The sequence below is a fragment of the Phyllobates terribilis genome, unplaced genomic scaffold (genome assembly GCF_046119375.1).
Source record: "Phyllobates terribilis strain yellow unplaced genomic scaffold, ASM4611937v1 Scaffold_7__3_contigs__length_470593459, whole genome shotgun sequence".
Lineage (NCBI taxonomy): Eukaryota > Metazoa > Chordata > Amphibia > Anura > Dendrobatidae > Phyllobates > Phyllobates terribilis.
Window position 1 is genome coordinate 146,289,932 of NW_027362767.1, and position 26,294 is coordinate 146,316,225.

At 39.7% G+C, this 26,294-nt stretch overlaps 1 protein-coding gene and 1 long non-coding RNA gene across 2 annotated transcripts in view; one reads left to right on the plus strand and one right to left on the minus strand.

Annotated features, from left to right (window-relative positions):
- CASQ1 (calsequestrin 1) overlaps positions 1-26,294 on the minus strand; it is a 112,348-nt gene that overhangs the window by 31,645 nt on the left and 54,409 nt on the right. The window contains exons 3-6 of the mRNA XM_073639401.1: positions 16,579-16,679; positions 13,822-13,933; positions 8,651-8,724; positions 5,783-5,913 (exon numbers count right to left, since the gene is read on the minus strand). Of these exons, the coding sequence (XP_073495502.1) occupies positions 5,783-5,913; positions 8,651-8,724; positions 13,822-13,933; positions 16,579-16,679 (418 nt within the window). The remainder of the gene's footprint in view (positions 1-5,782; positions 5,914-8,650; positions 8,725-13,821; positions 13,934-16,578; positions 16,680-26,294) is intronic.
- The window catches only part of LOC141154018 (uncharacterized), a 223,861-nt gene continuing 214,955 nt past the window's right edge, over positions 17,389-26,294 (plus strand). Inside the window, exon 1 of the long non-coding RNA XR_012247381.1 lies at positions 17,389-17,609. This is a non-coding gene — a long non-coding RNA (uncharacterized lncRNA). The remainder of the gene's footprint in view (positions 17,610-26,294) is intronic.

Below are 26,294 nucleotides of genomic sequence, written 5' to 3' on the forward strand. Positions count from 1 at the left end.
TATAAGAATATAACTACTATAATACTGCTCCTATGTACAAGAATATAACTACTATAATACAGCCCCTATGTATAAGAATATAACTACTATAATACTGCTCCTATGTACAAGAATATAACTACTATAATACTATCCCCTATGTACAAGAATATAACTACTATAATACTGCCTCTTATGTACAAGAATATAACTACTATAATACTGCTCCCTATGTACAAGAATATAACTACTATAATACTGCTCCCTATGTACAAGAATAAAACTACTATAATACTGCTCCTATATACAAGGATATAACTACTATAATACTGTCGCTATGTACAAGAATGTAACTTCTATAATACTGCCCCTATGTACAAGAATATAACTACTATAATACTGCTCCCTATGTACAAGAATATAACTACTATAGTACTGCCTCCATGTACAAGAATATAACTACTATAATGCTGCCCCCATGTACAAGGATATAACTACTATAATACTGCCCCCTATGTACAAGAATATAACTACTGTAATACTGCTCCTATGTACAAGAAGATAACTACTATAATACTGCCCCCTATGTACAAGAAAGTAACTACTATAATACTGCTCCTATGTACAAGAATATATCTACTATAATACTGCCCCTATGTATGGGAATATAACTACTATAATACTGCCCTCTATGTAGAAGAATATAACTACTATAATACTGCCCCCTATGTACAAGAATATAACTACTGTAATACTGCCTCTATGTACTTGAATATAACTACTATATTACTGCTCCTATGTACAAGAATATAATTACTATAATACTGCTCCCATGTACAAGAATATAACTACTAGAATACTGCCTCTTATGTACAAGAATAGAAATACTATAATACTGTCCCCATGTACAAGAATATAACTACTAGAATACTGCTCCTATGTACAAGAATATAACTAATATTATAATGCCCCTATGTACAAGAATATAACTACTGTAATACTGCTCCTATATACAAGAATATAACTACTGTAATACTGCCCCCTATGTACAAGAATATAACTACTGTAATACTGCCCCTATGTACAAGAATATAACTACTATAATACTGCTCCTCTCTACAAGAATATGACTACTATAATACTGCCTCTTATGAACAAGAATTTAACTACTATAATATTGCTCCTATGTACAAGAATATAACTACTATAATACTGTCTCCTATGTACAAGAATTTAACTACTATAATACTGCCCCTACATACAAGAATATAACTACTATAATACTGCTCCTATGTACAAGAATATAACTACTATAATACTGCTCCTATGTACAAGAATATAACTACTATAATACTGCCCCCTATGTACAAAAATATAACTACTATAATACTATCCCTTATGTACAAGAATATAACTACTATAGTACTGCACTTATATACAAGAATATAACTACTATAATACTGCCCCCTATGTACAAAAATATAACTACTATAATATTATCCCTTATGTACAAGAATATAACTACTATAGTACTGCACTTATATACAAGAATATAACTACTGTAATACTGCCCCTATGTACAAGAATATAACTACTATAATACTGCTCCTCTCTACAAGAATATGACTACTATAATACTGCCTCTTATGAACAAGAATTTAACTACTATAATATTGCTCCTATGTACAAGAATATAACTACTATAATACTGTCTCCTATGTACAAGAATATAACTACTATAATACTGCCCCTATATACAAGAATATAACTACTATAATACTGCTCCTATGTACAAGAATATAACTATTATAATACTGCCCCTATATACAAAAATATAACTACTATAATACTGCCCCCCATTTATAAGAATATAATTACTATAATACTGCCCCTATGTACAAGAAGATAACTACTATAATACTGCCCCTATGTACAAGAATACAACTACTATAATACTGCCCCTATGTACAAGAATACAACTACTATAATACTGCCCCCATGTACAAGAATATAACTACTATAATACTGCCCCTATGTACAAGAATATAACTACTATAATACTGCCCCCTATGTAAAGGTATATAACTACTATAATACTGCTCCTATGTACAAGAATATAACTACTATAATACTGCTCCTATATACAAGAATATAACTACTATAATGCTGCTCCTATGTACAAGAATATAACTACTATAATACTGCCCCCTATGTACAAGAATATAACTACTATAATACTGCTCCCATGTACAAGAATATAACTACTAGAATACTGCCTCTTATGTACAAGAATAGAAATACTATAATACTGTCCCCATGTACAAGAATATAACTACTAGAATACTGCTCCTATGTACAAGAATATAACTAATATAATAATGCCCCTATGTACAAGAATATAACTACTGTAATACTGCTCCTATGTACAAGAATATAACTACTGTAATACTGCCCCCTATGTACAAGAATATAACTACTGTAATACTGCCCCTATGTACAAGAATATAACTACTATAATACTGCTCCTCTCTACAAGAATATGACTACTATAATACTGCCTCTTATGAACAAGAATTTAACTACTATAATCTTGCTCCTATGTACAAGAATATAACTACTATAATACTGCTCCCTATGTACAAGAATATAACTACTATAATACTGCTCCTATGTACAAGAATATAACTACTATAATACTGCCCCTATATACAAGAATATAACTACTATAATACTGCTCCTATGTACAAGAATATAACTACTATAATACTGCTCCTATGTACAAGAATATAACTACTATAATACTGACCCCTATGTACAAAAATATAACTACTATAATACTATCCCTTATGTACAAGAATATAACTACTATAGTACTGCACTTATATACAAGAATATAACTACTATAATACTGCCCCCTATGTACAAAAATATAACTACTATAATACTATCCCTTATGTACAAGAATATAACTACTATAGTACTGCACTTATATACAAGAATATAACTACTGTAATACTGCCCCTATGTACAAGAATATAACTACTATAATACTGCTCCTCTCTACAAGAATATGACTACTATAATACTGCCTCTTATGAACAAGAATTTAACTACTATAATATTGCTCCTATGTACAAGAATATAACTACTATAATAATGTCTCATATGTACAAGAATATAACTACTATAATACTGCCCCTATATACAAGAATATAACTACTATAATACTGCTCCTATGTACAAGAATATAACTATTATAATACTGCCCCTATATACAAAAATATAACTACTATAATACTGCCCCCCATTTCTAAGAATATAATTACTATAATACTGCCCCTATGTACAAGAAGATAACTACTATAATACTGCCCCTATGTACAAGAATACAACTACTATAATACTGCCCCCATGTACAAGAATATAACTGCTATAATACTGCTCCTATGTACTAGAATATAACTACTATAATACTGCCCCTATGTACAAGAATATAACTACTATAATACTGCCCCCTATGTAAAGGAATATAACTACTATAATACTGCTCCTATGTACAAGAATATAACTACTATAATACTGCTCCTATGTACAAGAATATAACTACTATAATACTGCCCCCTATGTACAAGAATATAACTACTATAATGCTGCTCCTATGTACAAGAATATAACTACTATAATACTGCCCCCTATGTACAAGAATATAACTACTATAATACTGCTCCTATGTACAAGAATATAACTACTATAATACTGCCCCCTATGTACAATAATATAACTACTATAATACTGCCCCTATGTGCAAGAATATAACTACTATAATACTGCTCCTATGTACAAGAATATAACTACTATAATACTGCCCCTATGTACAAGAATATAACTACTATAATACTGCCCCCTATGTACAAGAATATAACTACTATAATACGGCCCCCTATGTACAAGAATATAACTACTATAATACTGCCCCTATGTACAAGAATATAACTACTATAATACTGCCCCTATGTACAAGAATATAACTACTATAATACTGCTCCTATGTACAAGAATATAACTACTATAATACTGCTCCTATGTACAAGAATATAACTACTATAATACTGCCCCCTATGTACAAAAATATAACTACTATAATACTATCCCTTATGTACAAGAATATAACTACTATAGTACTGCACTTATATACAAGAATATAACTACTATAATAGTGCTCCTATGTACAAGAATATAACTATTATAATACTCCCCCTATATACAAAAATATAACTACTATAATACTGCCCCCCATTTATAAGAATATAATTACTATAATACTGCCCCTATGTACAAGAATATAAATATTATAATACTGCCCCTATGTACAAGAATACAACTACTATAATACTGCCCCCTATGTACAAGAATATAACTACTATAATACTGCTCCTATGTACAAGAATATAACTGCTATAATACTGCTCCTATGTACAAGAATATAACTACTATAATACTGCCCCTATGTACAAGAATATAACTACTATAATACTGCCCCCTATGTACAAGAATATAACTACTATAATACTGCCGCCTATGTACAAGAATATAGCTACTATAATACTGCTCCTATGTACAAGAATATAACTACTATAATACTGCTCCTATGTAAAGGAATATAAGTACTATAATACTGCTCCTATGTACAAGAATATAGCTACTATAATACTGCTCCTATATACAAGAATATATCTACTATAATGCTGCTCCTATGTACAAGATTATAACTACTATAATACTGCCCCCTATGTACAAGAATATAACTACTATAATACTGCTCCTATGTACAAGAATATAACTACTATAATACTGCCCCTTATGTACAATAATATAACTACTATAATACTGCCCCTATGTGCAAGAATATAACTACTATAATACTGCTCCTATGTACAAGAATATAACTACTATAATACTGCCCCTATGTACAAGAATATAACTACTATAATACTGCCCCCTATGTACAAGAATATAACTACTATAATACTGCCCCCTATGTACAAGAATATAACTACTATAATACTGCCCCCTATGTACAAGAATATAACTACTATAATACTGCCCCTATGTGCAAGAATATAACTACTATAATACTGCCCCTATGTACAAGAATATAACTACTATAATACTGCTCCTATGTACAAGAATATAACTACTATAATACTGCTTTCTATGAAGGAGTAAATGTAATCTGAACAGATAGATAAGTCTCTGTTCTGAATAATTATAATTCTCTTTTGTAGCTGAAGTGAAATTGTTGAGATAAATTGACCTCAATATAAAGTATGTGACACTGTCCTGTTATATCTAATGTTTCTATGGCAGCTAAATTATTTTGCCAGGTGCCATCGTAACTTCCCCACAGAACTGTCTCTCGCCCCTTGCTGGATATGGACAGATGTTACTATAATACTGCAAGCGTTGTTCTATATCTCAAGCTCTCAGAGTCAAGGCTGAGATGGTTAAAGGCCAACATATCCTCATGTTCTAAAACTATGGTGGATCTATCAAATAGATCCCACCAGCCATAGATAGATATTAAGATAATTGTCACCCAGCTTGGCTTGTCTCCGGGAACCTTGTTACAGTTTCCACCAAGTGATCTGAAGTGGGACTGTGCCTGGTTGAGTCTGATTTTTGACATATTGGTCTTTTTGTGAAGTTGGCATGATTTGTGGTTGACACCGTCAATAATCATGGATGTCTCTGAAGAAGATCCTGGTCCTACCACCTTGAGAGTATCAGCCTTGCAGTAACTTACCTCTTGTGGTGGTGCAGAAAGTCTACAATCTCCTTTTCACTGTTGGGTTTGTTGGGAATTGTCACAGGCTCATCATGGAAAGGTTCATAGTAGTCAATCTCGTTGAGCTTCAGAGTCAACTTCTTGGCAACCTGTATTCATAAACAGAGAATTGGTTGGCATAAAATACATCTCAAACCTTATGAGCACCAACCCTGAAGAAACAGAAGTTTCCAAAAGGAACTTCTTGTTCCCATTGTCCCAAAATCTGTTATTCGAGGACTGGAATCCGCCTCCGTTTTTAGGATGCACACGCAATCTTGACAGATATAATTTTCGTTGATGATGATGAAAAGAGGTCTGATAATTCTAATGATTGGTGGAGGCCTCCAGGAGTTGAACTTCTACCGTCACTCTTGGACTACTCATAAATGTTGAAATGTGGACACCCCTTTGAAATTGGACTTTAACTAAATACCCCAAGAACTATATTTATTTTTAGGGACACAATAAAACTATCATAACCTGTATGGATTCCAACGTATCATCATTAATGACCATCAAATACCCTTTCAGATCAAAACAACCGCATAAGTTATTTTTTTTTAACTGCCCATCAAATTTGACCAAATTGACCATCTGGCCACTTTATAATAGATAATGTCCCAAGACCATTGTGCCCATTTTTTCAGTTTCTCAGTGGGTTGCCTTCCTCCTCCCCTGTTGTGTAGCCCACAGATGAGATGTCTTCTCCAATACTTCACATGTAGTTTGTGCCTACAGCTGAAATCAATTGGGATGCGGTAGAGCAATTAAGTCTTGTTATTGCACATATGTTTCGAATATTAGCTGTAACTCGTGAAGGCAGACGGTAATTTTATTGTCTAGGTAAAGTGCCTCAGAACAGATCCCAGTTCTGTCAACTTTTTAACCCCTTCTGTTTCCAAACTTGACTTTGTTTGGAGATGATCTACAAGTTAAGTGGGCAAACAGTGGAGAATCATTCAGGTTATACTGACCATTTAGAGATAATAGGGTTTTTGATGGCTTATTGATGGGGTGAGGCCTCAGCATGTCATCGGTGAGGGTCCTACCGCATCTATGAGGCTGAAGACTCATCAGCACTCACATGGATAAAGATGGGTTGTGATCTACAATAAAAGTTGTTGATTGTAGGAGGCGAACATCCACCAATCACTCGCTGATCACCTGGTGTTAAAACCTGGATACCTCCAAGGTACAGAGGTAATAGTTGCACCTGGACCCATGAGCCCCTTCACCAAACAAGAACACACCATTTTAAACAAACCATATTTTTTTGGTGTGTACAGGATGATCTAAATACCCTTTTTGAGTTGACATGACCTCCTTTTCCTTTTAATAATGGCAGGGGGTGACAATGAACCCGGTTGATATTTTCTTCGAGGAACATGATGGGAGCAGGATTACTTGAGAGTTTATTGTACGATTTATGCTCTTTAATACTGTAATTTTTATTTTAGCAGTTTGCTTCATCTAGCAAAATTTTTGTGTTCTATCCCTTTAAAAATGTTAAAGTTACGGTAACACAATACGATGACTAATTCCCCACCTTTACCAGTCAATGCTTCCTCCATATGTGACAAGTCAGTGACTAACTAATCTTCCCCTGAATACACAGTATTTCTCTGACAGCCAAAGTAGAAGTAGCAGTTGTGGCTTTTAATTGTAAAGTAGGGAATTGTATGAAAATACCAATTTCTTGGGCTGGCCACAGGCTCATTTCTTGCGCTGCCGCCACATCGAAGAGATTTGTTTTCTGATGTTAGGGTGCTACAGCAGCACCTGTGTGTGGTGGCTAGTAGGCGATGTTGACTTCTGCTCATCTTGTAATGGGTCATTGGAACTAGTCAGGAGGCAACATCAGTGGTAGTCCATGATGTTGCCTTTATTCAAGAAGGGGCTGTGCCAACCGTAAAACCTCTTTGGGCGGGAGTTTTCTAGGACTTTGAATCTCAGACGTGGTATTTCTCAGAGAGTACAATCGATTTATATTCGATTGAGCACAAAGGAAATCAATAATGCTAGGGTAGGCAGTAGGAGTGTGTAGGACTAAATTCACTAGTTTGGCAAAATTTTCCCAGGAAATTCTGATTCATGGCAAATCGCTTAACCACAAATCAAACATTTTCCAAAACCTCCAATTGTCCTGAAGAGACCATGCAGGTGTGATTGAATTTTAGCGGCACAATAACCAGACTGATCACTCAAGCAGGCACAGATATGTATCCCTCTATGGCCCTTCCTCACAGGCACAGTGACTCTTCTATCTTTCTCTCCCTATCAATTAAATCTATATTATTGTCTTCTCCTCACACACTAATCCTCTTCATTTCTTTCCTGTCACACACACTATCTGTACAGTTTCTTTAGTACTCTATGGCTTTGTCTACTCGATATCCAGATGCAGCAAAAAGTGGCTGCTGCTTGCCCTGCTTCAGCTTTTATACAGACTTCAACAGTCCCTCTTGCTTGGCTGTGCTATACTATGTGATGTGATAGCTGCAAGGCATCATGGGGAAATCCACCAGAGGTCATGTGATCCTTCTCTGGCCAATGCTATCCTGTGCAATGTGTAAATGTGTTTAGGCTATTCATGCGAGGCCAATCGCAAATTGTTCAGAAAATTGCTAATAATTTGACACATTCAATTTGCTCATATCTAGTTTTGCATCTACTGTTGAAAGTCTTTCCATACAGTTAATGGGAACTAATGCACCTTTACAGATATCGTCTTTCGATATGTCTCAGACTTAAGGCGGAAGTACCCTTTAAGTGTGTAGATTCTGTAGAGCAGATGTGATGGGGTTTGAGGAAATTGGTTTCAACATCAGTCGGGCTGACTCTTACCTTGCTGTCAAAAGTAGCGAAGAATGGTATGTAGGGGTGAAATTCTTCAGCGGCATCCTCATAGGCCTTGTAATCTGCAAATGGAAGAAGACAGATCTTGTAACCTATTAATTGGATTAATTGTGGAAGATCTCATAAGGCAGATAATTATAAAAAAATTGACCATTGCTCGCTAATAACCGGTCTTTAGCCCCATTGACATGAACAATTGGAACAAGAATAGGACGGTGGACTGTGCACATGGTTGTCAACTCTCCCGGATTTCCCAGGACTCTTTAATCAAAAGGGGGTAGAATTATGTAAACCCTGCCCAAAAATGAACATTACTGGTCAGATCTGGGACGTTAACAGGATGGGTGGAGCATGCCAGAGAAGGACTTGGTTAGGTTGGGGGTGTGGATAAATCCAGAGAAATGTTGGCAAGCATGTGAACATTAGACATGACATGACATATCACTCCTAAAGATTTGTCAAATCAGATACATTTCCTTTAGGCTTTTCCTTTTTTTTGGGAAACCATTCCTTGGAAAAATTATAATCCAGTCTGCTGGCAGCATGATATAGAGCAGGAATAGCTGCTCATTTTGGTCTTAAGTGTCCAGTGGGCAGCTCTTCTCAATGAGTTTGAGTCACAAGTAGGACCGCCTACTGGACTCAAGCCTGAAATTAGTGGGTTTACAGAAAATGTATTTATACTAAATATACTGTATATATATTTAGCTCAATTTTTCCTGCTATATGATTGGACTTTATTTTCAATGTGAAGGGATCCATGTAAGAGTACAGTTGAAACAGTTGAAGACCATTGTCGCCATCGTAGTATCCATTTGGTTGGGATGGTTGAGTCATCAACATTAACATCAGGAAGCCAATTTGATCTTCTGCTTGTCTGGCACCGCACATTGAACAAATGTGATTAATTATAGCTGGTGAAGAAAGAAACTAATTACAATTGGGGAAGTGAGAGAGCTGACACTTCCACCTCCATTGAAGTAGGGGCCTCCTGCAGTGAACAGGCAATGACCACAGGAGATTTGCTCTGGAAAAAAGACACCAAGACTGAGATTTGTTTACGCAGAGGCGGGGAAGTACACTTCACAAGCATAAGCTTTCTGTGTTCAAAGCGCAGAGCTCGTAGACCTTTTGGAGCCAGTGGTCAGTGATGAATATTGGGATTTGCATCAATCTGATATTTATGGGAGATATATTTTCAGCGTCGTAGGGAAGGGACGAACATAATGCATTCATTCACATCACTGTAAGGCCAGTAGAACCCCTCCAACTTCTATAATGACATGCTATCCATGCCATGTTTCATCTCTGTAGACAGGTAAAATTGTGATAAGAAACATGACGACAATATCTACCTCCTGGGACCTCCAGTGGCGAAGGTATCCTGTAAGTTGGGGATCTCATAAAATTCTAAAAGACCAAGCACATCCCACAACCAGCTCCCACATGAGATCACCAAGGGGAGGTATGAGGGCGTAATTTTGTTCTAATAAAAAGCAAAACTTAGGTTTGGTTATTTGTCAGGCCTGGAAGGTACAGCTTGCTTTGGTTCTGTCCGTTTTCCTAAGAAGTACCTCCCTCCGCTAAACTCTAAGCCATTTCTGTGACACAGGTTTAGTAATCTACTTTTGTTAGCACTTTTATTGTATGTAATTGTGTATACCGTATTATTTTGTTCCCATTTTGTATCATCTTTGTATATTTTTTATAAACACTGCCACCGTTCCAGATTAAATATATAAAATTTAATATCCCTGTTCTTCTTGCTCTGTAAACCGCACCCCTGAAGCCATATGCTACCTTGTAAAGGGTGTCTAATCTGCCAATGATTGGTGGTGACAGCTAGTGGTTCCTTTTTGTTATTTTGGAGTTGGCAGTGACCATACCTGGGTATATATATATATTCCATGAGTTGGAATTGGAGGTGTGTACACCATATGCTCACTACGAGTTCCCCAATAACCGATCTAGTAGTGGAAGCAGCCACAGCCTAGTCCATCACTCATCAGTCAATTGCGTAATTGTCCTGACTATTGGAGGAGTTGCATCCCCTGATAGACTGGTGGGATTTGCATGATCTCCCTGGTGTCTTTCGTGATAGGTACAATTGTAGGGTTCATGGAGCATCTCCAATAGCCTGCAATATCACAACAGAATGACCTATACTCTTTCGTGATCTGCATATAAATGTCAACCAACCATGGTCAATCGTAAACTGTGTTCTTCAGACTCCCTGAGATAAACCCACATAGTTATAGAAGAATATGACAGCATCAAGGACGTTGCTCGCTTATGAATTCTGAAGACTAAGCATGTCTCCCTTCCTCCCATCCATCTGTACATTGTATTGAGGAAATCCTATGGTCACCTCATCTCAAAGGGAGCAGCCATCCATTTTGATTTGATTTTTATTTATCTGCGTCACATTAGCCTCCTCCATTATGAAGAGTGGTGCAGGCCGCGTCTGCCTCTCTCTTATCATTGCACTACATATGTCGGAACACTAAACATTAGGCTGAAGCCTTGGATAAGAGGACATCAGGATGAATGATTAGGTCAGCGTAAAATATGGTCGATCTTGTGTTCGATGTCAACGCTCAACCTTCTTTTCATCCATTGTCATTTGTTGGTTATGGTAACTATGAAACATCCATTTAAATAAGAGCATCTGTCAAAAGGTCTATGAGTTCAATGACTTTTACGTTTTACGTCCCAGAGATGGGGTCAAGAATTGAGCTTGAGGTGGCTAGGGTTAATGTGGCTTCGTTGAGGACTCCTATGACACAGAACCCCCACCTCTGGGAGGTCTTGTCTTTTTCCAGGAGCCTCATGGCCAGTTTTCTAGAATATGGCCTATGGTCACTATGATTTTGGGCCTAATTCCTGCCTTTGAATGCCTCAGGAAGGTTCATGGTTGGTTTGAAAGTTGATATCTCATGGACCGAACTCCGATTAGGTGACTACCTGTGGCCTTCATACTTACTTCTCCAATAAGGCTTATACAAGGTGTTGTGAGAGGCTGGAGAAGCTTCATACATCTTCTAGGGATTGTATGTGGTGGCTTCTCCAATGATGAATTGCTCATGATTCATCACAGGTTATTACCGCTATCAGATATGATCACTTTGCTCGGTATTCGGGCAGGTCCCCGTCACGCACTTGCTTGCTCATTACTCAGGGAGTGCACTTACTCTGCATGCTTGTCAGGACTGTGTGGGCAGGAGAAGGAAAGCATACGGAAATATAGGAGGATTAATGGGCTGTGGAGCTGAAGGTACGACCCAATGCTAGAGGAAAATAATAAGGTTACAGACACAGGATGCTGCAGCCTCAATTCCACATTTTAGTAACCCCTTGTGAACTGAACAAAGGAAAGTATCAGGACAACTTCTCCCATAACCCTCTTGTGTAGTTCCAGCAGAATCACTAGCCTCCACCGGTGGTCCAATGTTTGGTTGGAAAGGTATACAGGACATGCTACTGGCACAGCGGTACTCAGCCAGAACTGATGATCTTCCATGGACAGATGAAGAAATCAACCTCGTGATAAGCAGAGTCCCAAATCCATGTAGATGCTGTGACATACAGACTCTTGGGGTTGGATCGCGGATTTCCTGTGCTGATTTCAGGGTTCTGCTCTCCGGATCTTTTTACACAATGCTAAGAGGAAAGTTCAATCAATGGTCCCAGTAAACAAGTGAGGTGGGGGAGGAGGCTGACTTTGAGGCTGGGGGCATGGGGTGCTGTGGAAGCAGGTTTTGTGTACTGAGGCAGTGAATGGAGTGGTGGCAGGCCAGCTGCTGACTCACTAAGTCTCTTAATACCCCCATTAAATGTGGCTTTTATATGAGCAATTAACCCTTAGGTGAATTGCTACTGATTGTATTTATACAAAGACTACATACGGTTGAAAGGATTGTATGTGAGGATGTATAGCTAGTGAGGATGCATAGATAGACGATACGTGAGAATGTATAGTTAGTTTGTCAGGATAGATAGATAGTATAAGAGGTCGTATATGTAGGATGGTTGAAAAATGGGTTTTCCACCCTCTTACAAACATTACAGACTGTTGCTGAGGGTTTGGTATTGTGTGCATACATTTTGTAGACTAAGTGCCTCAGGTGTAATATGCTCAGACAGCGGGCTTCTGAGTAGCAGGAGGGCACTATTGCCAAGAGCGGTGAGAAGGGACTGCAACCTGCACTGTGCTCTGTGGTGAAGGAAGTGCTGCTGAGGTACTTGCCAGGTGATTGTGACAACTACAAGAAAAGTGTTGCCAGCATTAGCTCATTGCTATAACCCAAATTTCTACTTCTGCTCAAGCCTTTTACCTCTTAAAGGGACATTATAATCATTAAGGTTGTTGTATCCCAGTGAGCAAAAGTCACTTGAACTGTTGCTGGTATAGGTTTGCTTTGCTTTAGCCTTCCCTGAGTGGAGAAACCACTCTGTCCAACGAGGGCCAGTGTATTCATACTGTTTAATTAAAGGAGCCACCCCAAGCAGAGTCCCTGGGAGCCCTTACATATAGGTAGTATATAAAGATGTATAGATGGATGTAAGGATGTTTAGATATTATGTGAGGAATGCACTGACAGTATGTGCACATGTATAGCTAGTACATGGGAATGTATCTATAGATTGTATGTGAGGGCATACAGACGGCTCTACATTCTCTTGGATTTTCTGGCCCTCTTTCTGTCAGCCCATTGTACAGGGGATCTGCTGAGTGTCATCCTATAATCTGGATTCATCCCCTTTTCACAAGGCTTCATGGATAGAAAATTCCTCTAACAGCCCTTTCTAAAACCCATGTCAGCGTTTCACACATACTGATTTCTACCCTCATTACATAGTCAATGGTTGTGGTCAAAATACAACAGTAGTAGGCATCACGATGCCATATAACCCAGTGTCAGATTGACACATGTGTTGGGGTAAAGCTCATCATCAAAGCATTGCACACTGGCTCATTGCCTCCAGACAATCAACTCTCCCAGAGGACCATTTATTGCTCTTGTGTTAGATAACGAGACATTTGAGTCTGTCGAAAGTTGAGCGGCCTCCTCCATGTTGAGTGCTGACCACCAATGGTTGCAATTTTTACCAGTTGTCAACTGCGTAGAAGATCAATACATAATTAAAATTCTACTTACGCTCTGAGTCCTCATTTTTGAAATATCCAATCAGCTTAGGTTCATCTTCAATATTCTCGAAGGCGGCAAGTTCATGACTTCCATCAATGAATTCCACTGGGTCCTCCAGAACCTGCAGAGGACAGTGTCGATATTAGTTATCTTTTCTTTTCTCATCAACCCACAGTGAGCTACACAATCTCGGATGACTTGAATTACGCGTAAGGACTGTACCTATGATCGAATATCATCAAAGACCTCAATATATTAGCCCTTCTTGTGCTTTCTATGCTTGGACGGAGAGTTGAAAGAGGGCAAGACTTAAGGAAAAGGATTGGGGTTAAAATGTTTAGTGTCCATTGCATAGAGTCTCGTGGGAGGAAGGTTTCCGTAACCGTAAGCCGCCTCTCAGCCTAGAAGCTCCTCTATATCTGGTTGGGTAACAGTGTTTTGTAGGCTCCACTTGTGGAATAGTCTTTTTCGATAGCATTAAACTTTATGTGACCAAATCTAAAATATAAAAAGCATAATTTATTTTGTCTCCTGCACTTTGACTTGTGTTGAACAGTAAATGCGTGACCAGGAGGACCTTCAAAAAGGAAGGTTAATTGTTAATATTCGGCCTAAATAACCTTGCAGGTTCGAACTGTGTTATTCCAAACATGTCTGAATCCCCTGAAGGGATTTCAATTGCTTTTTCTGATTTGCGCTGTGCAATCTTTCAGATTTCGTAATATTCTGAAGCTGTAATTGGGGTCAGTCGGGACTTAATTCTGTAAACACTGCCGGGATTTACTGTCTGTGCCAAAGCAAAGAGTGTTCTCTTTAAATATAGCCGCTAATAACTGGTGGCAGGAGGCATCTAAAATATGAAAAAAGAGGTATTAGAGCTGCCATTTAGCTTGAAATGTGAATCTGAAGTCATCTACCTGAAGACGAGGCTCCCTCCATCTTCATCTCAATCTCCTTCACCCACCGAGGCATCTGCCCTCCCCCCATCATCTGTCTCTTGAATACCAGGCAGGGGTTCTATGTATTTTACTTCTGATAATGTCACTCTTCTACACTTTGGCCTCCCGCCGCTCTTGTCTTGTCTTCCTCATTACATTTCTTTATTTTTCATCGTAGACCTTGGTCTCTTCACCTTCTGACTCTCCTTGTCTCTCTTGTCATCTATCTTCTCATCACTCTGATTTTTCTCTTACCGTTGTATCTATTGCCTCTTGTGTCCCACTTGGCTGACTTTTTACTCTATCCTTCCTCTCCCGGGTTTTTTTGTTCCCTTGTCCTTTATTGTTTCTTACTCTCTATTACATCCTTCATCACCAGATTTTCTACTTGGTTCCTCCTTTTCTTCAGGTTGCTCATCTATGTCTTTTTTTCCTCTCCTTCTTCTTTGCATCCTGTGTTTCTTCTGTCACATTTTTTTCTCTCCTTTGTTTTTACCTTCTGTGACTGTTTTGTTTCCTTCTTTCATATTTTCCTTCCTAATATCTTCTCTCCATTTGATCCAATTATTTTCTGTCCATTTTTCTTTCCCAACCATTTTTCTATCCATTTTAAATAATTCCTTCTCTTTCTTACCACAATGTCCTCTTCTCTCTTCACCACTTTTCTTTGGTCTTTTTTTTTACCCTGTTCAACTCTCTCTACCTGTTTTCCATCTTTTTCGATTTTACCATTTTGCCTTAATCCTTTCTATTCTGTTTTGTTCTTTTTCTCGACCTTTTTATCTTGTTTTTGCCCTTTTTACCTTCTGACCTTCTTTCTTTTCTTTCTAACTTTCATCTTTCACTTGTTCTTTTCTCTTGGACTTTTCCTTTAGTCCCATCTCGTTAATTCTCATCCTTCGACTTCTGTACGTCCTTTCTCTCCAGCGCCCTTTCACTATCTTCCTTTTTTCCTTCTGCTTCCCTATTTTAAACTTCCATCTCTCTCTATATCCCTCTCATTCACTTCCCTCTAGTTCAGCCTTACTGCTTCCTCTTCTCTCCTCATTCTTTCTTTACTTTCTTCTCTTCTCTCCTCCCATTAGTTCCTTTTATGCTAGCCTATTTTGCTTTCCTTCCCCCACTCGTAGTCCTTTTTTTTTCTCCTTTTGCTTCTCATTTTTCACTCTTCACCTCTCATCATCACTATTTTTGTCCTCCTGACTTTCTTTCTTTCTCTTGTACCTATTTATTTTTCTTAGCCCTACAAGTTTTCATCTTCAGTATTAAAAGAGGAATTCTGAGCTCCCTGTTTTGAACTCTCAGTGATTAAATCTGGAAATGTGCAATGCTTCTTTTCTCCTGCAGAGGCACTGCAGGGAAACTGAGCACTTGCTGCCAGATTCCTCCACAATTTACAGTTATTGAGGAACCCTTCCAGATAATCAATGAACTTAAAGCATTCTAGAGCATTCTTTGTATCTCCTAGAGCTTTTCCAGGACTTACACAAGGCACCAATTCCAGATTGGTGAAGGTCGCCTGATTGTAGGTTCCACAGATCATCGCAAGAGGCACAGATCTGCACATTGTGTAGTGGCTGTAACTGGTACTGCAAGCTTTCTTTTTCTCTTGTATGGGAAAAAGCTTGCAGTACTATTCCCAACCACTAGACAATGCATGAAAGCTGTGCCACTTCTGGTTTACCGCACACTTTTAATCAGCTGATCGATGGGGGGAGGATGTAAGGGGGTGCCATGAGTTGGCCCCCTCAGTGCTCTGACTTTGAAGAGCCCATAGACTTTAAGTCCAGGCATCGTAATAACAATAAATGACTCTCACCGCACTTACATCAAGTAGGAACTCCACCAGGGTGTCTGCTGAAAACTCTCCGTCGTATTCAATTATCTCGTCATCCTTAAACACATAGATACTGTCTTCTTCATGCAGTCCTGGATGACAAAAAAATAAGAGAAAAATTTTTTAAAAAATGAGAAAAACAGTGTCATTAGGTCATGTGACATTCAAAAATTATACATTTGTAATTGACAAAAATAATACATTTATAATTGATTTTCTTGCTGTTTGTTTCTGGGATTTTTTTTGCAGGATTTCCATCCACTGTTTTAGAATTCACCAGTGTTCACCCTGTTTTTTTACCAGTTTTTCACGTTTCTTCATTAACACAGATTTTTTTTTTTACATTGTTATTTATTAAAAATGATGCAGCTCTTACAGACATAAATTGGTACTTTACAGATTTTGTCTTTAATGTTGTATTGGATCTTTTCCTGTTTTTTTGCAGTATTATCACTGTTTCTTTTCTTGGCTGTTATTTATTAAAATTTATTAACCGTTATTTTTAGACAATTAGTATTTTTTTCCAAAAATTTTGAGACATGAAGCTATCAGAGCTGTTACTATTATCTCTTTGATTATGTGGATTTTCTCTGGGTTGTGTAAGTAGATGGACATACTGCCCATATTACCCCTTGAAGACGTGTATTGTTATGATGTGTAATGTGTATTGTGATATGCGGTATTAGTGACGGCGTTGTAGTTTGACCAACAGTAGGGAGAGTTAGGGTTAATGATTGAGACTAGCCCAGAGTGGGAGGGGCTAAGGTGCAGGGACTGAGACAGTTTCCTATCAGGAAATGATACATCGCCCAGCTACAACAGAAACAGACCTACGGTCTGACTAGTAAGCTGAGCCGCATGACGTGGGTGTCCCTGATGTGAGTGGAGACCGAGGCAGTGGATAGCGTGATCCTGAGTAGAGAGAATGAGAGAAAAGTGACCAAAGGACAGAGTGATGCATTGGAGACATGGGACGGGGCACCGAGCCTAACAATACGGCTCTGCGTACGCAAGTCGGAGAGGTAATGGACCGACGGAAAAGGGAACGGGTGACGAACAGAGTGCCCCGGGCGAGATTTCCAAGGCATCAGCAAGAAGAGAAGCTAAGTAAAGGCCATAGTGGCAAACTAGTTCCCCTAAAGCAGGGATGTCAAACTCAGATACACAGAGGGCCAAAATTAAAAACTTGAACAAGGTCATGGGCCAACCTTGATATTTATTAAAAAAAAATGTCTACAATTGAGGAAGTTTTTCCTTATCTTCCAATATAATTAGAATAAAATGAGCACATAATCACAAATTAGGCATAATGGAATAATATAATAAGTTATGTAATAGCAGTAAAAAACAGGTAGCCCAATGGCCTAAATTAAATATAAAATAACAAAGCATAAACCTTGAATTGATAAATAACATGTATGATTAAGTATGATGCCAACTAAAGTTCCCCCCAAATATAGTATGATGTCCTCACAGTGAATTCCTCCGCAGTACCCTCCACACGCATGGTATGATGACCCTACTGTACTCTCCCCAGAAAAGTATGGTGACCCATGACAGTATGATGTCACAACTGTGATCCCCACACAGACTTCCACACAGTATAATGGGCCCCACGTAGTGCTCCATACATTATAATAGCCCTCACATAGTCTTCCATACAGTATAATGGACCCCACATAGTCGTCTATATAGAATAATGGGCCCCATATAGTCCTCCATACAGTATAATGGGACCCACATAGTCCTCCATACAGAATAATGGGCCCCACATAGTCCTCCATACAGAATAGTGCCCCCACATAGTCCTCCATACAGTATAATGGCCCCACATAGTCCTCCATACAGTATAATGGCTCCACATAGTCCTCCATACAGTATAATGGCCCCACATAGTCCTCCATACAGTATAGTGCCCACACATAGTCCTCCATACAGTATAATGGCTCCACATAGTCCTCCATACAGTATAATGGGACCCACATAGTCCTCCATACAGTATAATGGCCCTCACATAGTCTTCCATACAGTATAATGGCCCCCACATAGTCCTCCATACAGTATAATGGCCCAACATAGTCCTCCATACAGTATAATGGGCCCCACATAGTCCTTCATACAGTATAATGGCCCCACATAGTGCTCCATACAGTATAATGGGCCTCACATAGTCCTCCATACAGAATAATGGCCCCACATAGTACTCCATACAGTTTAATGGGCCCACATAGTCCTCCATACATTATAATGGCCCCACATAGTCCTCCATACAGTATAATGGCCCCACGTAGTCCCTGGCATCGCGGGCCAAATATAATCACCCTGAGGGCCAGATTTGGCCTGTGGGCCAGAGTTTGACATGTGTGCTCTAAGTGAAAGGAGGACACAGAACCGTGGGTTGAACTATAGGACTCTCACTTACTGGACTGTAGTACTGAGCTGGGTTGTGGTGAAGACAGAGGAACTTAAGGCAGAAACAAGTAAGCTTGGAAGAAGTAGAGAGATTGTGTGTGAAGATGCTCCATATTGTAAAGGAAACGTTCGTGAAGTTATGCACCCGCTATCTATTGTACAAGTTAATATTAGGTAAAAGACTGTTTATTTTTGAGTGGTGGTCTCCCTCATTGAACTGTTTAACATCCGTTCCTGGACAGCCGAAGTCACCGGCATCACGAGGCCTGCGAGGGTGTAGCTCCCTCCTAGACAAAGTCCACACACCCAGCCAGGACCTCCATTTTCCTGTAGCATGTTGGTGCATGAAACACGAGTACCTCGCCAACGGCTACCGCCTGCGCCACGTTACTGTTGTGCCAATTCTCCTAAGTCCTCTTGGGCTCGTAATATTTTTGCTTTTTCGGCTCCATTTCAACACGTTAAAAATGAAGCAACTTTGCCAATAATCATGATTAAAAATCTTCTACTGTTTTGTGTCTACAGCTCCTGTTCAGAACAATGTGTCTCCATGGTTACGGACTACAAATAAACCCAGTGTAGTCTGGTCCTGTAAGTTATGTGATACTTTCCTTACTCCGTCTCCACTTCTACTGTGTGTAGGTTTAGTCAAAGTTGGAGAAAAGAGCATGAAGTATCTATACTTGCCAACCAACATCAGCGTTAGAAAGACAGGGTGTTTAAGCCCAGCACCCAGGAACCTCCACTTTCATCCCAGGACATGGCCGAATTTGTCTGGCTTGTTTTAAAAATGTGAGACAATACTACAAAATTCGGGACTCTTGACAACCATGAGCATCACATGAGTGCAGGCTCTGACTACACAAGGGTGTTTTGTAGTCTGTTACCATGGAGACTCACATATATATGAATTGAAGGAGTAAGGGAGGCTGTGACCAAAGCATTATTCTATTGGAAATCTGTGTTTATTTTTTTATTTTCCTCGATTTAGGTGCAAAATTCTGCTCTCATTAATTTCTCTATATATCTTTAAAGGGGTCTAAGTTCAATTTTTTACAGATACAGTCTTACAAGATAAATTCCTAGCTGTTGGCATTCACCACTAGAGGGAGCTACATAGAAGTTAGTAACCCATCTGTCTTCAGGAAGCTCCTCGGCTCCACCTAGGGGTGGTTACAGACAGTCAGTATTTCTATCATTTAGCTCTATGTTTTTGGGTTAAGGTTAGGACTAGAAGAGTCCTACCTAGGAGGGTCCTGGAAAAAGGCAAGACTTTGTTGTGAATGTATGTGCTCTAGATTGCAAGCTCTGTGAACAAGTCCTTTATATCAGGCTTACTAGCTTCTCTGTGAACACACTGATTGTCAGCACCGTGAGCTCTTACAACCAGCAGGGCCGTGTGTCTGAGACATCTGCCTGCGGCTTCGTTACCGAGTAAAATATTTGATCAGATGGGTGATTTCTGTTTGGGTAAATAAAAACTCTCCGCAAGCTGCCGGCAGGAACATAGGAATCAATACGGGAGGCAAGCCAAACCAAGGTGTTATCTCAGAGCCGGAGAACCTGCTAAGTGCCATAAGGGGGGCTTCTGTCATATACCTGACATCTCACACTGTCTGGAGGTTTGGACAACCCCAAGTGTCTCCCTGATCCCCAGGGATCAGCTGTGATCTGTCAGGAAGTGTTAGCTTTACCTGCAGTGCCACCACTGGAGAGACTAAGTATTACATTCAAAACCATAGGTTCTTTGTGTAATGCAGGACAGCATGGTTCCTCCAGGGCAAAAAAGGGTTCTTGAATCTGACTTGGCTCTGGCTAAGAGATGAGGATCCTGATTAGTGTGCATGGAAATAAGCTTTGGTAAACTAGATACCGCCTTAAAATTCATTACCTTTAATTATGTTCTACCAGAGTAAATTGATATAATATTGGGGATCGCTTAGCCCCAGAGAATTGTCCCTGCCATTCTGATGGATCATGACCATCAGTGTACTACATCAATGGCCGGGTCCGTAGGCTCTCAAGGTATCCCGGGAGTTGTAGCTTCGCAACAACTGGTGGTCCACAAATCCTGTATTCAATTCAGTCCCAGTTTGAGGTCAACAAATATCCCCCAAATGGTTGCCATTTTGGGCATTGTGCCACCACTTTTGAACAATTTTGCCAACTAGGAGAGTCCTACCTAGGAGAGTCTTGGAAATGCATGAGGCCAGAATACTTCATCTTCAGATGACATGTTCAGGGAGGCAGAGAATGAGAATAGGGAGTGGCTTGTAAAAGAAGTGTGGTTTTGCAAAAATCTTTCCATTAATGGGGCACTATGGTATATTTTAAAAAGTTGTCAGGTCTACAAGGGTCCAGAGGTAACATGGCCCCTTCTTTGGGATGCCACTATTCATCCATGCATCCATTCGGCCATAGGGCACTTGGAGGAGGGCACAGCATGGGTTTTGCTATTCCTCCCAGCTATTTTCTCACCGGGGCTCGTGATTTTATCAGAAGTGTTCACAGTCTTGTTATAGTACGAGGAGCTGTTCACCTCCCCCGCACTGTTTATTGGAGTGTCAGTCACCCCTTGTCTCTAATTACAAACGAACTAGAGGAAATAATTATTTTAGCTGTCAAACCAGGTGCGTGCGCCAAACTAAAATGACTTTCACAACAAGGTTTTTCACTTTTATTAAATTTTTAAATTTGCCCATCTGGGTGCACAAAGAGACGCTTCCCGATAATCATGTTTAACAAGCAAGCCTTGTCTACCGTGGAGTAAGACGGCAGTAATATGCATGCCACAAGGGATGGAGATTTAAAAAAAAAAAAAAAAGAAGAAAAATTAAATATTTAGAAAAACTAAAATATATTTCTTTTAAAGGGAAACTCCACCCAATACATATTTCCGTATGGATGTGTTAGGGACAGGCTTGGACTGGCCCAAAGGAGAACAGGAGAATCCTCCGGTGGGCCGCCCCTGTGAAGGCGTGCTAATCAGTAGTGCTATTACACTTGACTCACAATTTGCAGAAAAAAAGTATAATTTAATCATTCACTAAACAAGCTAGCCAAGTTAATATTACATTGGAGCAAAAGTAAACTTGTTTAATAGGGTCAGGTTATTTTTGCATATAGCTGAACAGAGGGCACCAAGAATGAATCTTACTGGTGGGCCTTTGTCAATCCAGTCTGACACTGGTTAGGGATCACTGTATGAATATACTCATATCTTAGATTTTTAATATCAATTGATAATGCTTTGTAATTGGTAATGATACTCAAGACCGTGAGCTCTGCAACAAAAGGTTGCCTTTGAACACCTCCTGAAGTGAGCAAAGCTTCCTCTTAAGCTCAAAGGTCTCTTTAGAATACAAAATATTGCCTACAGCTGGATCATTTTTAAGCCGCCAGTCCCCAAGCCCTGACCACAAACAACAAGCCGTGACTACAAGCCCTGTCTACTAAGAAATGGGAACAATCCTTTTTCTAAAAGAATGGGGAGGGGCTGAAGGGCACCTAGTGGGTAGATGGTACCTATCATCTCAGCGACTGATGTCCTGATATAGAAGAAAACAGTTCTTGTAAGATATTTCTTCTAGGCAAAACTATGACATGATATACTAATGAATAGGACCTAAGGGGCGAGGCATGGCATAGGACTTCCCCTTTTAGTGTTATGTTCCGCCCCTGCAGAACATATGTGCCAATTTTTTTGTGAATGATAGAAAAATAAAAAGTGGGACACGTTGAACACAGGTAAAAAAGAGTGTTCCAGGCAAAACTGTTAGATGATATACTAGTGTACAGATAGGTCTTCCCCTTTCAGTGTCATGCTTTGCCCCCACAGATCTTTTTTGCCAGTCCTACGTGCGAGGGCAGTAAACAAGGATAGAGCACATCAAGCTGGGGTACACTGATTTTCAGAACCGCTCCTCCTTTTTTTACTGCAACTCCCTCCATACTTTATTCCCCTCCTTGTTTGGACAGAGTAGTTCATACACAAGACACTTTCCTTTACCGGAGCTTTCAGTATCAACAATGAGATTTTTCTTGTAATCGATTCCCTCCAAATAAAAACTCCGGGCAATCCTGATACCCTGTGTTAAGGTTAGCGCGCGTTGTGAGGGGGCGGAACATGACAGGATGTCCCATGTCACCGTTATGCTCCGCCTCCACGGAACGTATTTAACAATTTCTTTTTTGTGGATGTGTGAAAAGTAAAAAATGTGGCACGTTGAGCACAGGTGAAACATTTTCATACCCTCATCTCTTTTTAAGGCACTGGGTTCATGCATAAGACTGACCAGAAGTGCACCAAAGGCCTTTTTCAGGCCTTCACTGAGTCCTTGAGTTCCCCCGTTTTCCGGGAGCCTCCTGGACATTCCCGGGGAGAATTTTCACTGGGCATAATACGGAGTACACCTTTAATACACCATCATAAATATCTTTTCTGGTAGGAATCCGATCTATGGTTGCCGTGTAGGATATATTCCACTACTTAACCCCGCGAGCTCAGTCATATTTCACGTTGAGGGCCGTATAATGAGGCCGGTATTCATGGTGATGTCAGTAGACGGTGACAAATCAAGGACGTGTAGGTCCGTGCATGACAAGGCCTCCCATGAGTGCGTCGCCCACTTGCGATAATGACCCCGGCGAGCCGTCCACATGCTGCTGCTGCCAGGAACATGATGTAGTGTTATCTCCGCTGCCTCTTAATTATGCTAATAAGCTGTAATTCAGGCCCAGCTTGTGAGCTCCAAGTGTCACAGCGAGAAAAATATGAGAGGGCCGCCGGGGCACAATGTGACAGCAAGACCCAATATGTTCTGGAAATACTCTCCTCGACATTGAAATTGAAACACCAAGAAGGAAAACTTTTCATCTTTTTGCATTTACAGCATCTATGTGTCCCTGCACATTGCTGGCTGCAGAATGAGGTAACTGAGAGTCCATCAGGGATCTCTTTCTTGGCTGTTTTATGACCACAGACCATATCAGAAGGTGAGTTGTACTTTCATGTGATTATAATGCTGAGAAGAATGCAATAGAAGAGTTAGAAAATCCTGGTCAGAACAAGCTTGCTGAGGGATCCTCCGTTAACTCATTCTGCAGCCAGCAATGCACGGGGAAATTAAGTGCTTGTAAAAAAACAAACAGTGCAACATTTTTAGTGAACATACAGATTTGGATCTGCTCCTCTCTATGGCAGGATCCTCACAAACAGGATACACTATGCATTGTGTATATGTTTGTGGATCCAGGTTGTGCATCACTATAGAAGCCGTTTCCATGACGATTCTTAGTAATGGCGCCCTCCCCCAATTCCTGAACTTGAAATGATCCTTTGTTGTGCAGAGAGGCAGAGATGGCGTATATATTCTCTGTATACAAAGAGACTATTCTGACAAGTATCAATCTATTGTTACCCAGAGAGGCCGATACATCAATACACGGACCTCACATGTACCGCACAGCACCGTGCAAACCAAGGACACCGTCACACCACGTGGCTGCAGGTGTCACTGTGTACATACATTACATTACTGATCCTGAGTTACATCCTGTATTATACTCCAGAGCTGCACTCACTATTCTGCTGGTGCAGTCACTGTGTACATACATTACATTACTGATCCTGAGTTACATCCTGTATTATACTCCACAGCTGCACTCACTATTCTGCTGGTGGAGTCACTGTGTACATACATTACATTACTGATCCTGAGTTACATCCTGTATTATACTCCAGAGCTGCACTCACTATTCTGCTGGTGCAGTCACTGTGTACATACATTACATTACTGGTCCTGAGTTACATCCTGTATTATACTCCAGAGCTGCACTCACTATTCTGCTGGTGCGGTCACTGTGTACATACATTACATTACTGATCCTGAGTTACATCCTGTATTATACTCCACAGCTGCACTCACTATTCTGCTGCTGCAGTCACTGTGTACATACATTACATTACTGATCCTGAGTTACATCCTGTATTATACTCCACAGCTGCACTCACTATTCTGCTGCTGCAGTCACTGTGTACATACATTACATTACTGGTCCTGAGTTACATCCTGTATTATACTCCAGAGCTGCACTCACTATTCTGCTGCTGCAGTCACTGTGTACATACATTACATTACTGATCCTGAGTTACATCCTGTATTATACTCCACAGCTGCACTCACTATTCTGCTGCTGCAGTCACTGTGTACATACATTACATTACTGGTCCTGAGTTACATCCTGTATTATACTCCAGAGCTGCACTCACTATTCTGCTGGTGCGGTCACTGTGTACATACATTACATTACTGATCCTGAGTTACATCCTGTATTATACTCCACAGCTGCACTCACTATTCTGCTGCTGCAGTCACTGTGTACATACATTACATTACTGATCCTGAGTTACATCCTGTATTATACTCTAGAGCTGCACTCACTATTCTGCTGGTGCAGTCACTGTGTACATACATTACATTACTGATCCTGAGTTACATCCTGTATTATACTCTAGAGCTGCACTCACTATTCTGCTGGTGCAGTCACTGTGTACATACATTACATTACTAATCCTGAGTTACATCCTGTATTATACTCCACAACTGCACTCACTATTCTGCTGGTGCAGTCACTGTGTACATACATTACATTACTGATCCTGAGTTACATCCTGTATTATACTCTAGAGCTGCACTCACTATTCTGCTGGTGCAGTCACTGTGTACATACATTACATTACTGATCCTGAGTTACATCCTGTATTATACACCAGAGCTGCACTCACTATTCTGCTGGTGCAGTCACTGTGTACATACATTACATTACTGATCCTGAGTTACATCCTGTATTATACTCCACAACTGCACTCACTATTCTGCTGGTGAAGTCACTGTGTACATACATTACATTACTGATCCTGAATTACATCCTGTATTATACTCCAGAGCTGCACTCACTATTCTGCTGGTGCGGTCACTGTGTACATACATTACATTACTGATCCTGAGTTACATCCTGTATTATACTCCACAGCTGCACTCACTATTCTGCTGCTGCAGTCACTGTGTACATTACATTACATTACTGATCCTGAGTTACATCCTGTATTATACACCAGAGCTGCGCTCACTATTCTGCTGGTGCAGTCACTGTGTACATACATTACATTACTGATCCTGAGTTACATCCTGTATTATACTCCAGAGCTGCACTCACTATTCTGCTGGTGCAGTCACTGGGTACATACATTACATTACTGATCCTGAGTTACATCCTGTATTATACTCCAGAGC